Source organism: Caloenas nicobarica, chromosome 12 (assembly GCF_036013445.1).
Source record: "Caloenas nicobarica isolate bCalNic1 chromosome 12, bCalNic1.hap1, whole genome shotgun sequence".
Lineage (NCBI taxonomy): Eukaryota > Metazoa > Chordata > Aves > Columbiformes > Columbidae > Caloenas > Caloenas nicobarica.
This window is the reverse complement of record NC_088256.1, coordinates 14,340,200-14,354,898: the sequence shown is the minus strand read 5'-3', so window position 1 is coordinate 14,354,898 and position 14,699 is coordinate 14,340,200. Positions and strand designations below refer to the sequence as shown.

At 35.3% G+C, this 14,699-nt stretch overlaps 1 protein-coding gene across 1 annotated transcript in view; it reads left to right on the top strand.

The window, feature by feature from the left end:
* The window catches only part of LRCH2 (leucine rich repeats and calponin homology domain containing 2), a 43,054-nt gene extending 30,927 nt beyond the window's left edge, over window positions 1–12,127 (top strand). The window contains exons 13-21 of the mRNA XM_065643374.1: window positions 956–1,004; window positions 2,107–2,223; window positions 4,215–4,259; window positions 4,702–4,752; window positions 5,726–5,783; window positions 8,400–8,512; window positions 9,653–9,790; window positions 10,078–10,155; window positions 11,297–12,127. Of these exons, the coding sequence (XP_065499446.1) occupies window positions 956–1,004; window positions 2,107–2,223; window positions 4,215–4,259; window positions 4,702–4,752; window positions 5,726–5,783; window positions 8,400–8,512; window positions 9,653–9,790; window positions 10,078–10,155; window positions 11,297–11,416 (769 nt within the window). The 3' untranslated portion in view covers window positions 11,417–12,127. The remainder of the gene's footprint in view (window positions 1–955; window positions 1,005–2,106; window positions 2,224–4,214; window positions 4,260–4,701; window positions 4,753–5,725; window positions 5,784–8,399; window positions 8,513–9,652; window positions 9,791–10,077; window positions 10,156–11,296) is intronic.
* The last annotated feature ends 2,572 nt before the right edge of the window (window positions 12,128–14,699 follow it).

The following is a 14,699-nucleotide window of genomic DNA, read 5'->3' as shown; positions in this document are numbered from 1 at the left end:
GAAGAATTTACTTGTAGAACATGTCATAGTTAATAGATAGATATGCATCACCAGCAAAACTGCAGTTCCTGCAGTTCTCAACTGTATGGCTTATCAAGCTATAGGACATGATTCAGACAAATTTTCTATGCCTAACAGCTTTAAAAAGTAGCATTCTTGGTTTGAGGCAAACAAAAAGGAAGAAAAAGGAATACCGAGTAGCAGAAGTGCATAGTTGCTTTCCCTTTAGGATTTATTATGATTGGTCATGGTGTTATGTCCTTTTTGCATTCAATCCCCAGCTGTTTGCCTTTTGGTATACTGCACAGCTTCTAAGCCAGCTGTCAATGTGAATGAAATGGCTGCTGGTAAGATGATAGACGTGAATTTCCCAGAAATATTTGGAAAGAAAAATTTGAAGTGACATAAAATATAAACATTTTTATTTTCCTGAGAACTTTCAATAATCTCAGTCTGTATTTTTTGAGATCTTGGAGTTTCACTGTCCCATTTACAATGTTTTTACCTTCCCTATTAGTAAGAGCTTCTACTTTACAGTATAGAACTAACAGTACATGAAGCATGTGACTCTTCCGAAGTTTAAAAATAGATGTTTTATTAGCTTTGAACAAAATGTTTTGTTGGTTGCTTTGAGAAACAAAACAATGAAGGTGCATTAGTAATCTCTAAAGATCAACATGCCTAAGGAAAAGCTTTATCTGAATAAAGCACTGTAGCGTGAAAGACCTATTGTCAGCATATGGTAAAGGGGAGTGAAACATGACTTAAGATTTTAGTCTAATGGTCATACTTTTTAGCCATGTTGTGACATCCTTATACAGATAGCCAAAAAATACTGTAGTGCTGCAGAGAAGCTGCTTTTTAATAGTGTTCACTTTTTTGATATTTTAAAGTAACTTGGTGTTATAGAACACAAAGTAGTAAATTTCATAATGCTTCTCATCTTTGTTTTTAGTGTCTCAACAGATGAAGTGAATTCCCCAGTGTCCCCATGCAGCTGGCAGGTAAATATCCAAATGTAAATGTGGTGGCTTCATATTTGAGTGATTTTTGTTTGGTTTTGCTTTTTGGTTTTGTATTTCTGGCAGAAAACTTTTATATATTCATATGGTTGCTTACACACATAGTTATTGTATGTTTGTAATTGCGGTGGAAAAATAAAACCTTTGAAGAACACTACGCTTCAATATAATTTGACTTGTTTGTAATGGAGGGCTTCTAAGAGCATACGGTACTAGCTTTAAGATATTAAAACTAATGAGACATAAGTTATACTTACTTGGGTTTAGTATTTCTTTGCATATAAATTTTATTGCTTCACATAATGGTCTTTAAAAAAAAATCGAAATGATTTGAATTATGTAGGTCTTCCATTCCCCATACCTCGCTGGGGAAGCTTGCATGATATGATATAATTGTAGTGAAATTGTAGAGAGTACTCTTTTATTATTTTATATTTTAATCCATCAGGTATTTACAATTACTTTAAATGGCCAGTATTCTAATATGAAGAAATAGTTGGAAATGTAGTTTTAGCCTTATGAAATGGTCCCTTCAGATTGTCTGCTTTCATTTTTAAAAAAATAGACATAGACATACATATTCGTTGTTATTTTAAGAACAAATCTTCTTTAGCTGTCTTTTCTGAATATGTTGTGTAATACAATGCTTTGAGAGATTTCTTTTACAGCTAGTCAGTGTGTATAATCTTTTAGATAGGAACAGCTGACAAGTACTTGAATTGTCTTGTTGTAGCCATTCTTTTGCTGTAAAATGAGTATTTAGACTGAGAAATTAGATATGCTGGTGGGTAACTACACTTCTAACTGGTGGCTTCCTAACATACCTGCAAATATTAGGCTAAATGCAGAAGAGGGTGTTATTTTCTTGAGAATTATTTTGTAGATTCTTCTGCTAAATATATTTTAGGGTCTAAAAGGAAATAAGTGATTTCTACCAGAATCACTTTTAAGGCTGATAACACTTTCATGTCATAAAGCTAGATTATGAGAGAGGTAAACAATTCATAATTGTAGTTCATAATAACTCGTAATAAATACAAGGTATAGTTACCTTTTACATTAAAAATATTTCTGAACCCTACAGCCACTGGAAAACCAGAAGGATTCAATGGATGAGCAGCATTGGCCAGAAACACAGCCAGTGATTTGGCAGAATGAAGAAAGAAGGAGAAGTAAACAAATTAGAAAAGAGTATTTCAAGGTAATGGAGGGAACTGTGGGAGGGTGACACTTTTTTAATGAGAGTAGGAGAAACTATATAACTAAAAGTGAGAAAACCTCAAAGGTTGTCATGCTTTTAATTTTGCATGTAGCCTGTCATTTTTTTTATTTGGCTCTTTTGAGTTAAATAATATATGTGTATGTATTTAGGGTAATGTGAGAGTGCAGGAAAATCAGGACCGAAAAAAAAAAAAACCAAAATCCCCCAAAACAACAACAATAAAAAGACGACTTTGTTTATCCTTTAAATAGAAGGAAGTGATTTGCAGTTGTCTTCTGGTGAAGCTAGAAAATAACCTTCAGTCATTGGTTCTTCCCCATCCATTTCGAGGGAATTTTTTTTTTGTGCAAGGAAAATATATGTAACCTTTTTTTGTGCAGTATGATTATAAAAATGATATATGCATTTTGGTTCTCACTATGTAAGTTTGCATTTTAGAAAAGAAATTTTCTCTGGATTACTTTGCTGCTGTAGTGTGTACCATTGGTCACCAGATGTCAGTGTCTGCTCATTGCAAAGCAGATGGGAAGCAGCAGAGGTCTGCAGGGCACAGAAAATTGGGCTTTGTTTTATCAGCCATCCAAGTAATATATTCATTTGTACTGCAAACACACAGGAACTAAACCCAAGAAGATAAATATGCAGGCATGGATATATGTCTGTGACCCCAGAACTACCTGTACTCTGTGCATAGTTTTAAAAAAAAAAATCCACAAAACCCCTCAAAACAACAATGAAGCACTAAAAAATCCAAACAACAAAAGTATCCCACAAACCAACAACTGATGCTTTTTTCAGTCACTCTTCAGAAGCCATGTTTAATTTGCACAGAAAAGAACGGCAGCAGGACAGCTAACAGAGGCAGTGTTTGTGCTACACTCTGGTTGTCAAGAGAGAGGCAGGTCACCGTTGTCAGTGTTCAGAAGATCTTGGAAATTCAGCTCTCTAAAGCTGTTCCATTTTACAGTCCAACTGTGCTCAGTTATAACTTTGAAGACGACAAGCATCTTCGATGCGTAACTAATAAATGCAACTTTCTGTAAGTTATGTTTGTATTTTTATTAATATTAAAGAGCATAGTTCTGAGTCAGGTTTTACTTCCTTTTTAAGATATTCTTCAACTCCTATGTACGCCTGAAAGTCAGATCTTTGAAGGAAAGCCATCCTTCCAGTACCCAAGTTAGGCTCTGAAGTTAGCCTGCATTACGTGTTATATCATAAAGATGGCCAGGTTGGCCACATTTATGCACAATGCACCTTAGAGTTTTGTAGTGATGGATTTTTTTTTTTAATTCTAACTGCATGTGTTATCTATTTTTTTTGTACACTTGCTCTGCAGAAAATGAAATACATTTATTTTCTTAAATAACTGCTTTTCTAAATCTCTTCCATCAATTCCTCCTTCATTTCCAGGATAATCGGGAAGTGGGGCAATGATGAAGGCAGCGCACAGTGCATCAGACAGACCTGTGGAAAAAGTGCTGTTCTTAAATAGATAGAGGATATGATCAGGCTTTGAAGTTGTAAAGGAAATATTGTTTTGTTTCGGTTGTTAAATTAACTTTTTACAATGTCATGTTAATCTCTCAAAGTGTAAGCAATCTTTAAGTTACGTAACAAAACATATTGTGAAAGTAACTTTCACAGGTTACATTTTTTTTTTGACAAATAATGCTTCAGAGTAGCAGTTAAGATCTTTTTGCTTGGATCAACTGTTGTATGCAGTCAGAGTTCACATTATAAATGTATTTTGTTTTAAAATGCTCTTATTCACTCATCAACATAATGAAGATCTTGACTAGCCTAGGAACTAGATGTTCATTTTCTGGTTTTGCTCCTTTGATTCTGTAACATGTTTTTTTCCTCAGCAGCTTCACCAGTAATAAGTAACATCTGAGTGATATCAAGCTGTTTAGTTCAAATGAAAGCCATACTTCCTTTTGAAAGTAATAATTGTGTGTGTTTTGCAGTACAAGTCTTCCAGAAAGAGTTCAAGTGGAAATGAAAATGATGAGGTGAGAAGCAGTAATTGTGTAAAATATTTAAGAAAAAACTTTTGTCATTGGTCTTTTATGAGCACGTATAAGCCACAGAACAGAAAGCTAGAGTACACGCACACAGACTTTATGTTCCAAAACCACAGGAGAAACACGTGCTATACTCCTTTATTTGAAAAAAGTCATTGAGATTGTGTGCTAAGGAAAAGTAGGATATTTACTTGCTTTGGTAATAGGAAAGTTAATTCACCTATCAAGCAGAGGTAATGTAAAAGTAATGTTCAACATAACAGTGAACAGTGTTTCCTAGACTTACATACTTTTAAATTTAGTTTCTGCCAATTTGTTGCACACTTGACAAATGTTGTATGTCTCATGTATTGTGTATTTCATAATTTCATGTTTCTTGTTAAATCATAATTTTCATTTTTATAATTTCATCTCTTTGATTTCTTTTTAGCAAGACAGTGATAATACTAATGTCTCCCCACAGTCTCCTGTGTCGTCTGAGGTACAAGTTTGTGGTTTTGATTTTCATTCAACAAACATTTCTTTGTGTACATTGCTTGTCACCAGGTTTTCCATGCAGATAAAGCTGTTAGTTTCCTTTGAAACTGCAATTAGAAATATTTCATCATAATGAAAATTCAAAAATAGATAGAAACTTTGTCTCCATTATCTTTCCTAATGAAAATAGCTAATAAAACAAAAATCAAATTTGCCGTATTTTGTAGGTGTCCCCTATGCACTAGCCATCCAGAGCATTTTAAGTAAAACTTGTGGTTTAGTATTTTATATATCACAGGTAACCCAAAGATGCTGACACTTCTTAGTTTCATCCTTTACAGTTCTGGCTGTCACCTTTGTGGAGCAGCCTGGCAGCTTCAGTCACTGGTTGTTTTCCTTTTTAAGGAATGACCACGTAGTCTCACTGTGGCTGCACCACACTACTGAGCTCTGAATAAAGCACACCAGAGGTTTTTAACATTTCTACCTCATGTCAATAAGGAACTTGAGGGAGCAGAATGAGAACATCTCCCAAATAGAATGAAGTGAGGTGAAATAAGGATGTCTCGTGTACATGCCAAATTACTGAGTGCATCTCTTTTTAGATGGTAAAATGAGAAAAACCTGATCTTTATAACTGGAAGTAAACATTTCTTAAGAAACACTTTGATGCTAAGTATTGGGAGCTGGCTTAGAACTCTGTTCACAGAATGGTTTGCGGTAGTCTGAACTGGCTTAGATTAGATTTATTTAATCTGGTGCTGCTTTTCTTCCTCAGTAAGATGATTTTATTTGCATGTAGTGAGGTTACTTTAACTCAATTTATTTTGTACTGTCCTCTTCAAAAGTGTCTGTTACAGTACAGCAGAAGGACTTACTTTTCTTAGGCAAGAATAATTTAAAAATCTATCTTGATGGGAACAAAAGTTATTTCTTTTAATGAATGGAAGGAAATTGACTTTCCTCTCTTTTAACAGGATTATGAAAGGACAGATAGTAACACTCATGGTCCATTTGGTCTCAAACCAAGGTCAGGTAAGATGCTGTTCTCTAACATAGCATGACAGAACAGATGTTTATTTCCCAGTTTGGAATAGATGGTAAGGATAGCAGATGTATGAATTGAAGTGAATATGAAGAGATGCCAGAGTACAGCAATCCACTCAGTGTACTTATCACAAGTATAGTACTGGGAAGGACATAGCTGCTTTGGCAAATCAATAATTGAAAGTTCCCCAAGGTGAACAGTGATTTTTTTTTTTTAATTATTTTTTTTTCCCCACTGATTTGTTTTGAGCATATTTAGTCACTATCAAAGAACAGGGAAACAGCATAGAAATGTTCTTGAGACCTGATGGCTGAGACAGCAGGGTTTCCAGAGAAGATAAAAATTATAATTTGTCCTATGAAAGGATGCTTTGAGCAGAGTTTTGCCAGGAGTTTTATGGCTTAGTGCTTTGTTGCATGCTGACCAAGACTCTGCTATACCATCATAAGAAAGTTCTATTGTCTAAAACAGACTTTGTCCTCTGAAATCTAGGTAGAAATAATATAATTTTTTTTTTTGCAGTTGCAGTGTTTTGTTTGTAGGTGTCTATGTGAATACTGGCTGTCAACAGTGTAAAACAGTTTGGAAAAGCCCTTTTCCAGTTAATACCACTCTTCTCTGGTTTTAAGGGAACAGTCTTCGTGCAAATTCATTGAAAAAGAAAGATCTCAACTCTCCAGTTTAATTTCATTTAGGGTTTATGCTGGCAGAGCTTGACTGTCAATACTATTAGTAGCCTGTGAGCCTGCAGCGGCAGAGTGTGTCTGGCTGAGGTCGTGCAAGTGGCTTCTTCAGGGCTCTCAAGTTGCTTGAGATTTGTAAGCAGTTGTGACCCTTCTGTGCCAGGTTAGTCACGTGGACCAGGACATGCCTGGCTGTGACCATTTAGAGGCTTCTGAGTTATCTACACGCCTGGCTGCCAGAAGGTGCAGATTTGATAGGAGGCAGCAGGCTCGTTAGGATTTTGCAGCTCATCTTTTCTCAGCAGTCGGCTTCCTAGGAGCCAGCTCACATCTGCGAAATAGCAGCACCCCTTTCACTCAGTTCTAGGAAAGTGAATGGTATTTTGTTTCTGTCGTGGTTTGATTGCAGGGTGACAATAAAACCGTGGCAGATGTATTGTTAACCCTCTCTCCCCCCTCTTCCCCCTTTAGCTCCTCCCTTCCCACTAAGGACAGGCAATTGGGAGGGAAAGAAGGACAGAGAGAAGAGAGTTGGAAAAATTAAAAATGTTTTACTAATGCTACTAACAGAAATAGAGAAAATAATACAAAATATACAAAACCAATCTTGAAAGTCCCGGCAACTGCTCCGGCAGGTGTAGGGCCAGCACCCGAAGTCCTGGACTGGACTCTGCAGCCAACTGGAGCTGGATTCAGTCTGTCACTGGGCCTCAGTGCGCAGGAACAACTCGCAAGGTCCTCTCCCAATGTCGGCCATAAGGAAAAAAAGGGACAAGATCCTCGTGATCGCCCACTTTTATATGAAGTATGACGTTGGTCAATTTTTCAGTTCACCTCCTGCTTGCACATCTCGCGGGATGCATCATTATCAATGACCTTGCATTCCATTGCTATGTCTACCAAAACATGTACCTAACTTTCAGGAAAACTGCAGTTAGTAAGAAGACTTTAGCTGACAGGGAAATTCACTAAAAGAGAAACTTGTTTTTAACAAAACCAGGACAGTTTCTTAGTTACAAGCCAAAAGATGCTTCCGTGGATACTGTTGGTAACATGCAATTGGATTTTTCATACACAAACTGCATACTCTGATAATGTATAAAATCAGAGCAGTGTTTTCAAGAGTATCTATAAAACTTTGGTTATTCTCGATTTAGATCTCATGCTAAAATCCAGACTATTAGAAACAATAAAGAAAGTTCTAAAGTTAAGCACTGATTTTTTTTTTTTCATTATTATTTTTTCCCCCCTCTCAAAAGCATGGGTTGAAATACTTAAAGATACAGTGGTATTGCTATAGAAAAGTTTTATTTGCCAGTGTTGTATAAAATAATAGAATGGTCATTTGAATTATTTTTGACCACAAAGAATAGCAAAGTGAATGGAATTATGTAACAGACCCCCCCCTTTTAAAGAACTATGGACTTTTAGATTAGATGTTTCATATTTTTTAACTAGTTCTTTAATAAGCAATAACTGTTTCTGCATATGCACACCTAACATATATATATACACACGCGCACATATATTAAGTCTTTCATTGTAATTTATCAGGGAGTTCTGTCCCTTTTTTTAGCCTCCATGAAGACTTCATACACTAACAATACTTTTAAAGCTAGATTGCAAGATGTGCTTGGAAAAGTGCATATGGAGTCTGTATCTCAAACAGATATTTGAATATTGAAGTAAATTCTGTCTCCATGTTTTCTAGTTACCCATTTTCACATAAGTAGGATGATCTGTGTATTTTATCCGAAAGATAAATTTCATAGACAGCATGTTTTACATACGAATACTTAGATGTATTTGTTCTGAAAAGTTGTGCAGCTTTTTTCCCTTTCTTATCCTTGGTGGTAGATTTTTAGTCACTGCAGATTTTTAATCTGAATTCTGAAAACTAACTTCAGTAATGTTTTATAGCTTTCAGCCGTGCATCTCGCCAGGACTATGGTGCAGTGGATCCTGGATTTACAATGAGGAGGAAAATGGAGCATTTAAGGGAAGAAAGGGAACAAATAAGACAACTGCGCAATGTATGTACCATTATTTACTGTATGAGTGCAGTGCATTTAGTTTGTTCTCTGTCACAATTTAAATCTTTATAATAAAGGCCTGCAAATCATTACAGTTGTATGAGGACATCCTGTAGTGATCTTTCTTCCCAAGGAATTTAATATTAACAGGCTACACTGGCACTGGTTTTGTTATAATCAAAATACCAACCAGGAACTAAAGGGATTTTTTTTTTTCATTTCACTTATTTTCCAGCTTAAAAAACCCCATTTTTTTTTTAAGGTTTCAAGTTTTCTAGGGAGACAATAAGTCTGCTGTTGGCTGTGTTTGCTGCTCCTTGTCTTGAGATTTGAAGAAAGATGGTCATAGTCTCCTGAATAGCCAAATGCTTTTTTGAGTCTATTAATAGAAAGTTGCCGCAAGTTCTACAATACTGAATGGGATCTAACTTTCAGACTTCCAGTAACCTGTTTTCTGTATAGTTCTGTTGTCAAGATATTTAACAGTTAAAGTTAACTGTAAATTGCAGTAGCTTTGCTCTCCAGGGCAGTGCTAATGTGGGGTGTGACTTCCTTGAAGGCTGTCTTGTCTGGTTCACTTCCTGAGCAGTAACAGTTGTTGCAGGGGTGGGAAAAAACATTCCCTGCTTCCCTTCTGTGTTGTGCAACCCAAGTGTGGGCACTTCTTGGCTACTCTTTCCTCAGCCACTTGCATAAGTTAAATAGCCGTGCCCAAAGTGGTTGTGTTCCCCTCTTTTTCCCTCCTTCTCGTTGTTAAATTGTGTATGATTTCAACCCGCGAATTCTGCAGAGTAACAGTTAGAGATGTTCAGCCTAAGATTTGTCCTTAAATTCTGTGCTTTCCTTTTAATGATTAGTGAGTTCATTACATGGCTTTGAGAGATAAGTATCATGTTAGTTGTTGGCTGAATGTCTTTCTCAATGTATATATAGTTGTGTCATTAAAAACAAGCAAAGGGAATGTAAGGGTAATGATGAAGAGAAAAGGATATTTGTATTCAGTAGAGTGTGAGCTGACTCCATTTACTTCACTTTAGTATCAAAATGTCCCTTTTAAAACTGAATGCTTTAAAATACACTGGATTTAAAATTAAAAATTAGTTAATGTTGAAAGTAACTTACTTATGGACTTTTTAATAGAATCTTGAATCGAGGTTAAAAGTCATTTTGCCAGACGACATTGGAGCAGCATTGATGGATGGAGTAGTTCTTTGCCATTTAGCCAATCACATAAGGCCACGTTCTGTTGCCAGCATTCATGTACCATCACCAGCAGTGGTAAGTCATTTATCTCACTTCTGTTGCATCTTCCGTGAAAATAAGCATTCGAAGTTTAATACTAAAACATCATGAATCATGTTTACCATATTAATTGGCTACATTATTCACTTCAAGTTTTCTGCAGGAAGCATCAAACAAGGCTCAGAGATTTAATTTGAGATGTTTTCATATACTGAGTCTTCATAGAATTTGTTGTGTGTTCTAGCAACTGTTACTGAGTTTGCATCAGAAATATACAATCCTTCACGAATGTATGGTGAAGATCTAACATTCTGTCTTTACAGCCTAAACTCAGTATGGCAAAGTGCCGAAGAAATGTTGAAAACTTCCTTGATGCTTGTAAAAAATTGGGCGTTCCACAGGTATACTAGCTGCTTTATTAACTAATTATTAATAACCATAGAAAATGTCAGCAAATACTGAAGTTGGGTTTTTGGGAACTTAATTCAAGGAACAATAGTGATTATAACACTGACCAGGGAAGATGAAGATATAAAAAGAAGTCCTATTTCTAGCATGTGGCCTGAACTTGAGGGAGCTATTTTATGGGTTTGTAGTCAGTTATTTACACTAAGCATAATACTGACTTCCTTGTAAAATAAATTATCTAAACAAAAGAATACATGAGAGAGGATGATGTTGTAATATTTGAAAGTCTTGAGTTTAGCAACCCACTTTGGCACGAATTTCAGTGTCTACCTAGGAAAAAATCGTGCAATTACAGAACTATGTATTCTAATTGATTAGCTGTCTCTTTTTTTTTTAGCATGGCTGGAGTTGTAGCCTGTTATTTGTGCTTCTACCCAAGTTCATCCTCTTACTTCCCTGAATGAGGGGAAGAAAACTAAAGATCAGATCATTTCCTGCATATTACAAGAGACAAAAAAACTCCCTCAAGTCTCTTTAGTGGAACAAGAAAACTAGTTAATGGATTTAGAAACCTGGTTACTGCTCTGCCACAGCTTCTGACTTATGTCAGATGTTAGAGATGCAAAGCCTGAATTAGATGTAACACTAGGTAGCAGTTGGGAAAATTGTCTGTCTTGTGCTGAATTTTGAAACTGAAAGGTGACTTTCTTGGGGAATGGCTTGTTACTGAGGACCCAGTCTATCAGCACTTCCAAGTTTTCCCACAAGAAAAACTGGTAATAATCCTACAAAACAAGGGAAGGGGGGAGCAAGCCACTGAGCCAACAGTGCCTGTCAGCATGTTTTTCTTGTTCTGCTTATGAAAAGAAACAAAGTCTTTGGCTTTATAAAATTAGAAGTCTTTTATGTATCTTCTGATGTCATCATAGTTTAACACTTTATGCAGATCTTAGATGTAGTTAGTTTCTGACCATTCTGTTCCTGTAGAGAACCACATGTGAAATTTAAGGCCAAAGGCATTTTCTACCCAAGTGCCTTGTAGTGATGTATGTGTGACTTCAGAGAGAATGTGTTTGTTACCCACTTTGAAGAAAAACGAATGAAGCTTAATACATGTACCTCTTTGTTTTGCAGGAGAGACTTTGCTTGCCTCATCACATTTTGGAAGAACGGGGCCTGGTGAAGGTTGGCCTCACAGTTCAAGCACTGCTTGAATTGCCAGCGTTGAAAGTATCTCAGCTTTCCTCCATGTGACGTGACTTCTTGGAAGCCGGACAACTTAGGATTCGATCTGCTGATTTGCATCACTCTGAGGCAGTTCAGCTTCCTACATGGGAACATCCAAGCCATCAAAAACTAGTATCTCTCCAAGTACTGTAGAGAGCCTTACTTTGGAGTTGTATGTGAAAACCTTGGAGTCAGCTGACAGTTAAAAGAACATAATTATTCCTTTTTTCTTTTTTATTGGGGAGCACAAATAGATGGTGGTAGCATCAGATTCTCTTTCCAGTTAACTTCAGTTAAAAGCTGCCATTGAACATCTCAGTGTTACAGTTAAATGCTGGATTTATTTTCCTACATTGAAAATGTTGTTTGAAGTATTTTACAAGTACAAAGCATGCCCCCTTCACTTTAATCTTTCAAGTCAATCATTTGATTTAAAGGTAAGACAAAAATGTAACTATGGTATGATGGTAAAAATGCGAGCGACTGATCACTGGTAATCTACTTTCACTCTCTCAGAAAGCTTAATATTTGCATTCTTTATTTTTTGCACTCCTGATTGTAACTTACACACTTCTAACATTGCCAGTATTTAGTGTATGGTGATTACACAAAACAATATACAATGGGAAAAGGACACATTTTATCGAGTTTTTTTCCAGTCTTCTAGGTTGGTGCCAAATATTTTTTCAGTTGTACTGTAGATTGTTTACATGTGAAGTGCCTGTGTAATTGATAACTCTTAATAGTCTTAAACATTTTTGAAATTTCTTTGTTTAAAATAGATAAAATGGAAATTTTAAAATATTTTAATAGTTTTTTGTAAAATCAGTATGTGAAGATTTAAGTAATACTTCACATTTTTGATGTTGGTGTTTTAAGTTTGCACAATTTAATTGGTTATTTTGTTGTCTAATAACTAGAAAATACTGTAAATACTTCTTATTTATGATATTTAATTTGATATACCTAATCACTTTTGGTTTAATGTATTGTTGGACAAAAAGCTGTCTACTTTTCTTTATTTGGGACAAACAAATATACAGAGTAAGACATGAGGACTAGTGATACATACAGAGTAATTTAGGACGTTTTGATAAAACTGCCAAAATCTCAGGTTTACGCTGTGACTTTCAGGATATTGTGTAACATTGCTCCTGATTTCATTACATTTTTACAACAGGTATATCCATGACTTAAGAAATATCAGTGTTTATCTTTTTAGTGTTTATGGCATGTATTGTGTAATTTCTACAAGTGTGGCATAGCACACAAATCAGTTTGGACAAATGTCACTGTGCTGAGACAGACTTTTCTGGATAAATGTCAAAAAGGAAAAATTTCCACTGTCGGGGTTTTTTGAAATTTCTGAGTTTGTGTATTTGTTTGCTTCAGCACCAGTTCTGTGTTTTGAGAACATTCTAAAACCATACACAGTTGAGCTCTTCTCCAAACTAGTTGCAAATCATTTAATTATTTTAGTAATAAATCTGTTTGCATTAGTTTGTTCTTCATAAATAGGTAGCTCAATTTAAAAAAAAAAAAGTGCTGTCACAGATTTTCTATTTCAGGCTAAGTTAATTTCAATTGAGGAATATGTTTGCCAAGCATGTAACAAGAATTGATTCTGTTCTTTCCAATTGATCAAGACCCCATGTAATATAATTCATAAAAGAATGAGGGAAAGGTTTTATTTACTCCTTACTTCATTTACTAGAGTTGTTAAATTAAATAGCTGAGAGCAAAAGTAACCTTTTTCTGATGACAGTTTGGTTTTTGTTTTTTCCAAAAGATTATTTTTACTTCTATTCAAACAAGCTGATTCATGTGTAATAGTTAAAACCCACTGTTAATTATGTAGTGTTTTCTTAAAATACAGCTCATAAAGAGTCTGGTGTAAAACTTAATTTGCAGAGTCCTAGATGTAAATCTTGGGTTACATAAATGCTTGTTAAAGGAAACTGGATTGCTTTGACCTTTGAAATATGGTATTTCAAATATCTGTAATTGCTTTTTAAATCATTCTCGTAATACTTATTTTAACAACTTCAGTCTGTATTTTTCATTAAATGCAGTATCTGAAAAGTCATGCTAAGGCTAAAATGAAAAAGTAATATAATTCATTAAAATGCTTTTTGTCTGCTACATTTGAAAAACACAACCACTCAAAAAGAAGTCAGTTTTTAAATTCCTCAATATAGTATTTGATAACAACAGTGAAGTTCTATTTCAGTATATTAGCCACAGAATTGCTAACTGTAAATTGTCACTTCCAGTTATCTGGCTTAAACTGATCTACACCACTATTTCATTGTCATATTAAAATATGTTTTCTGATCTTAAAGTAACTTTTCCCTACTATAACTAAATTTATAAAGTTATATCACAGTGTAAACATGAAGAATTCCCATGATGTAGTATGCCAGATGCTTACCAGATATTTTTAAGCTTAGCTTTTTTTCTTAAATAACTTGAACTGGATATGAAATTAATGTACTCATTATAAACTGTATCTCTGAAGTTGAAAACCACTAAAATAACTTTTTTAGTGCTCTGGAGTTCTCCCCCACAAACTTGGTAGGAAGAGTCTTGCTTTGCTATTCGCTGGACATTATTATGGCCTTTGTCAAGCCAGTGGGAAGGATAATCATGATTCTTCCAGGGCTTCCTTTCTGGCATTGCAAAGACTAAGGCCTTCAGTCATCCTTAAGAGCAATCTGAGAAAAGGTCCACTGTGTCTGGATTAATCATTTCTTATCTTTCTTTAGCTACTTTTACAAATAATAATAATCTAAAGCCTTGCTAAAAATGGTTGTTCCCCTTGTGATTATTTTTTAAGGAGCAACTGCAAAAAACCCTAATTTTAAAGCACCCTGTGGAAATTGTTGCTGTCTTCTCTGAACAGGAATTTGCCTACTATCCCCTTTCTCCCTTTCCATTTGATTCGCAGCATCTTCTTAGTAATTTTTGTCTGTTCTCAAATGTAGTGAGTTCACGTTGCTCATTACTGCATGCCGCTTTCCTCCTTCCTCTTTATTTTTTAAGAAATTACACCAGTGGCATTGATGAACTACTGTAACTCCAGATCCCTGCTCCCAACATTTAGAATGTTTGAGATATCCTTTTCCTATTTTGTGGATGCAATGTCATTACTTAATATTTGGTACAGCTGATAGGATGCTTAAAAACAGAGGCCTGCCCGATTCCTGTTGTAGTCACTCAGTTTTTACTTTGGACATGAAGAAAAGTCAACATTAGAAGCTTAGGAAACTGCATTAAGTTTTCCTGATAAATTTAGGAATGTCCCAGATAC